At 52.6% G+C, this 4427-nt stretch overlaps 3 protein-coding genes across 3 annotated transcripts, besides 5 other annotated features; all 3 read right to left on the reverse strand.

The window, feature by feature from the left end:
• Tc00.1047053511495.11 (hypothetical protein, conserved) lies at window positions 1-403 on the reverse strand (the record flags this gene model as incomplete). Its single annotated transcript, XM_798258.1, has 1 exon — window positions 1-403. A coding segment is annotated over one exon (403 nt), but the record flags the coding sequence as incomplete, so codon positions are not given.
• Window positions 1-4427: a sequence feature (heterozygous, non-Esmeraldo-like haplotype).
• Window positions 529-576: a sequence feature (GA-rich).
• Window positions 713-732: a microsatellite.
• On the reverse strand, window positions 927-1901 carry Tc00.1047053511495.20 (hypothetical protein, conserved; the record flags this gene model as incomplete). The annotated part of the gene is made up of 1 exon (XM_798256.1): window positions 927-1901. The coding sequence occupies one exon, from the start codon at window positions 1899-1901 to the stop codon at window positions 927-929; it is 975 nt and encodes a 324-aa protein (XP_803349.1).
• Window positions 2057-2093: a sequence feature (AT_rich).
• Window positions 2371-2393: a microsatellite.
• Window positions 2448-4406, reverse strand: Tc00.1047053511495.30 (hypothetical protein, conserved; the record flags this gene model as incomplete). Its single annotated transcript, XM_798257.1, has 1 exon — window positions 2448-4406. One exon carries the CDS (start codon window positions 4404-4406, stop codon window positions 2448-2450), a length of 1959 nt encoding a protein of 652 aa, XP_803350.1.

The following is a 4427-nucleotide window of genomic DNA, read 5'->3' on the forward strand; positions in this document are numbered from 1 at the left end:
TCTTCGGCGACACGCTCGACTGTCGAATCGGGGAACGTTCAATACTCTCCTTCAGCGTTTGACTTAGGCGTTCCTCCTGAATCTGTGTCTTGTCTGCCAGGGCATGCACTCTTTGCACGACGGCGTCGCAATGTAAAGTGAGTTCCCGTGACAACCTCAACTCCTCCTCGTGTTGAGACTGAACGGTTCGTGGCTCCATTCGGGCCTTCTTCGCCTCTTGGTGGAGACCTCTTTCCACACGGCTGCGAATCCGCAAGCGCGATGGAACATCCGACTTTGCCCGCCGCGTCGTTTCGGCATCGGCCGGTGTTTGTGAGCCACAAGGGTGATCCGCCGCTGCGAGCGCAGCAACAGGAGTGCGCGCACGCCGTCGGCTGGATTCAGTGGAACTTTTGTAGGGCATAAAGTACTGCAGCTGCGGCGTCCCCAAGCGGAGACGAGAAAATAAAATGGGAAAACAGATGCAAAGAGGGGAAAGTGCATAAAGAACAAGAAGGAATTGACAATTCCTCACACAGTGGGAGATACAGAAATGGGGAGAGAAAGAAAAAAAGAGAGGGAGAATGAAAAGAAAAAGATGCCTCCGAGAGAACCGTCACGCACACATACACACGCACACCGTCCGCGGAGAGAAAGAACGGAATGTATATACCCCAAGCAGAATTCGTCAGCAACAGCCCCGAATTACTTCATCGCCATCCTTCGCTCTTTTTTGTTGTTGTTGTTGTTGTTTTTTCTTTTCCCTCCCCCCTTCCACCCAACCTCATTTTTACACTCTCTTCCTATTTAGCTCACTCGAATCCCTTCTGTGCCCGGTTGTCTTTTTCGTTTTTCACGACTCCTTCTTCTTCTTCTTCCACCCGATTCGCTCCAGCGCTTCACACCCGCACGCACGTCGCTGCCCCTGGGCCCCCGGCGACGGTGCCTCATGCCGTTTCCCCCGGTGTCTTTGGGCTCTCAAAGAAGAGCGAGGTGTAGGCGACAACAACCACCACGGTGTGACCCATAAGCACGTAGACAAGAAGCGACTGGAGAAAGTACGGTATGATGGGGTAAAGCAGAAGAGCGGCGGGAGGAACAAAAAGTGTGTAGGAGTGCATCATCCAGATCGCCTCAAGAACTGACGTATTCGGCGGGAAGGCGTTTCCTTTCCACAGCAGAAACAAAAAAAAGTAGCTGTTAAATGCCTGGAGGATATAGTGCACAAAAAAAAACGGCATGATGAAATAATTCGTGAAGGCCAGGCAGGCCACCTCATACGCCATGAAGAGGTCCGGTGCGGCGGCGAGGCAGAAAAGATACAGCAGGGTATGCGAAACAGGAACCGTTCGCGTCGTTGCAAGCACCACATCCAGCGCGGCGGTGCTCAGTGCGCTCGCCTGCGGCACCGGCACACCGACGAGCAGCTTGTACAGCTCGTCGTCAAAGAAAAATGTGTACAGCATCGCCAGACGCGGAAAGAAAACGGCGGTCCCCCCCACGACCCAGACACGAAAATTCTCCTTCGCGAAGTAGGACCAGAAATCCATAATGGCCCTCTCGGCCGCCCCGCAAAGACAAAACCCCTTTAGAAGCTTCATGTGTGCTGTCAACTTCACCACCTGAATCGCATTGTCGACGGGAAAATGCTCCTCAAAGTCAGCCGGCTCCATCTCCAGCAGCGTGGGGCCGTCAACCAGATATTTGCGCACATACTTGCCGAACTCCGCGTAGCCCACCGTGTGGTTCATCCAGTACTCGACGTCTGGTACCGACCACTCCTGGACGGGTTTATTCGCTATCGGAGACGGGCTGATTGTGATTGGCTCCACCTGCGTGTTCTTATCCTGTGGGCTCGATTCACATAGAACAGCACACAGAGATACCGCAAGCAGCAACAACGTCAGCCCACCTCGGCCCATGATTGCCTGATCGCACGCCTTCTTGCCCCCACTCCCACCCGCGCGGATGCCAGTCGATGCCTATTCCCACCAAGGAAAACTTTGCTCAAAGGAAGACGGAAGTTCAAAACAGGTGCATGTTACATCTTTGCTCCATATCAGCGGCAGCAAAAGGCAAAAAAAAAATATAAAAATATATAAAACATAAATAAAGCAAACAACAACCAACAGTAAAGCCCCCTCACCCAACCATTCACCGTCCAAAGGATAACGCACACACATATATATACATACATACATGCACAGTGTATATTAAAGAAAAGATGCGACAGCACGAAACACGTACAAAGAGAGAAAAGCACGACTATTTATTTTTCTTCCTTTCCTTCTTTCTTTGCTCTTCCCTCGCCCACCCTTTCTCTGTGCGGGAGCGGGAGGGAAAAAGGGCAAACGTCCAAACAAAAAAGAAACAAACGGAAGGATCATGCCGAAAAAAAAAAAAAAAAAAAAAAACAGACGTATAGAAATATTCACCAATGCAATAAATTACATCCATTCTTGTGGAAATCACCGCCTCACCCTCTCGCCCTTTCCACGAAGAGTGGCTTTTGCGCGCCCCGTCGTCGGGGAATCCGCCTCCACTACCTTCGGTGCAGAACCCAGCGAAAACCCCATCGTCGCCGTCAGCTCCAACTGCTGCAGTTCCCTGATGCGCCTCTCCACGATGAATGCAAGAAGCGTTAATTCCCCCATTTCCGCCTCCCGCCTCTTCGTCTCAGCCAAAAACCGTTCCGCCGCAGCACCCTGAGCAGTCACCATGAGGGACTTGTTTCGCCTCCGTGGCAAGGTTCCGCTCAAATTTAAGACACCAGAAAAGGCCTCCGAGGATTGAGTAAACAGCTTTAGACTCTCCATCGCAGCGGCTGCAGACTCACGGAATTCTTTAGCCTGAAAGCGCTTTTCCTCCAATGCCATCTTACTAACAACAAGGGGCTCCTGCATAGTGATGCAACGAGGCATGGGCGCGGTGCTCAGCAAGAGACTAGAAGCATCGGCATAGAACGATCCAATGTCACACGTCAACGCGACGCAGTTGCCACTAGGGAAGCGAATGTCGTCATGGATCTTTACTGTGAGAACAAACGGCCTCGCAAGAGACTGGGAAAGCCCAGCTGTAGGCATCACATTTGCCGTTACCAAATGATCTATAACACGCACATTCTCCATCTGCGTTGCCGAGACCCGCAACTTCCTTTTGCTGAGTCTCTGTTGAGTCGCTGCTGGCACTTCCGGTCCCAAACGAAGTTTCTCACATTTTACAAGAACAGCACCCCCATCATTATCACCGTCACCATTACCACCCCACGAACCTTGCAGAGTTATGCTTGTGCTACACTCGTACAACGGTCCCTGCAAAGCGGTTCTGGCCTTTTTCCTTACTTTTGTAGCCTTTGCCTCCGAAAAAGCTGCTAACGGAGTCTCCTCCCTTAGAACCGGAATATGCGCCAGTGCACTGAGCCCCTCCAGCCTCGTCAACTCAACACTTAACACCACCGCGGGTGTATGCTTCATCGCCTCGGACGGACTCTTTGGGAGTCCACCAGTCGAGACGTGATCCAAAAGACGCAATCTTGGACATGCAGCAGCAATTCGTTCAATGTAGTCGTCCAACAATGCGATGGGACAACCAGTAAAAGTCACGTCCTCCAGCAGCGGGTGCGCCCGCAGAGCCTCCACAGTTGCCTCAATGGAGAAGACGGCGTTGCGGGTGAGGTCCAGCACACGTAAATTTGGTAGACCGCCCAGGAATTCCATCTGCTCCATCGCATTGTACGACAACCCCAGAAAGGTCAGGGTAGTCGAGGCGCACACCTCCCGAATGGAGCAATCACACGCCACAAGCACCAAGCAAGCAGGCGGCAAATATGGGATAGACGTAAGCTGTGGATTGTTGCTCAGCACCAAAGTCGTGAGGTTCGAAAAAAGGGTGATGTCTTCGGTCACCTGGCGCAGTCCCTTACCCGAAAAAATCAGATCCGTAAAGTACGCGTAAATTTCATCCTTCCTAATTCTTGAAGCCCGCTCATTCGAGAGTGCGATATCCAGCTGCTTTTGCTCATAATCCTTCAAGCGACCCCAACCAGCAGAATAATCCTCAGCAATTTTCAGCAGCCGCAAAACGCTCTCGCCGTAACGGAAGCAGCGCTCTCTCAGTTTCGCAATGGCCGTGTCTTTCTCGCAGCAGTCAACCGCAGGGAGCTCCTCCATAGGGACCATAGGCGGAATCACCCCCGTTGTCAAGAGCTGCGGTGGTACAACAGGCCGCACGGAATCGTGCGTACACGACGACCCGGTCCGAAGACTAGTGCTCAGCGCCATGCCGCCCTCTCGCAGCAAGCGCAGGCTCTCGCACGAATGTCCAACGTACGTGTGGACGACGTCCCAGAAGAAGTCATGGAATGTCCCGCTCGACCCCTGCAAAAAAGCGCGCGGCGTGTACGACTCCCACGGGAGCGGCACTGTCATTTGTGGGAATCCTGCGGACCA

The sequence above is a fragment of the Trypanosoma cruzi genome, genomic scaffold (assembly GCF_000209065.1).
Source record: "Trypanosoma cruzi strain CL Brener 1047053517131 genomic scaffold, whole genome shotgun sequence".
In the NCBI taxonomy this organism is placed as follows: Eukaryota; Euglenozoa; class Kinetoplastea; order Trypanosomatida; family Trypanosomatidae; genus Trypanosoma; species Trypanosoma cruzi.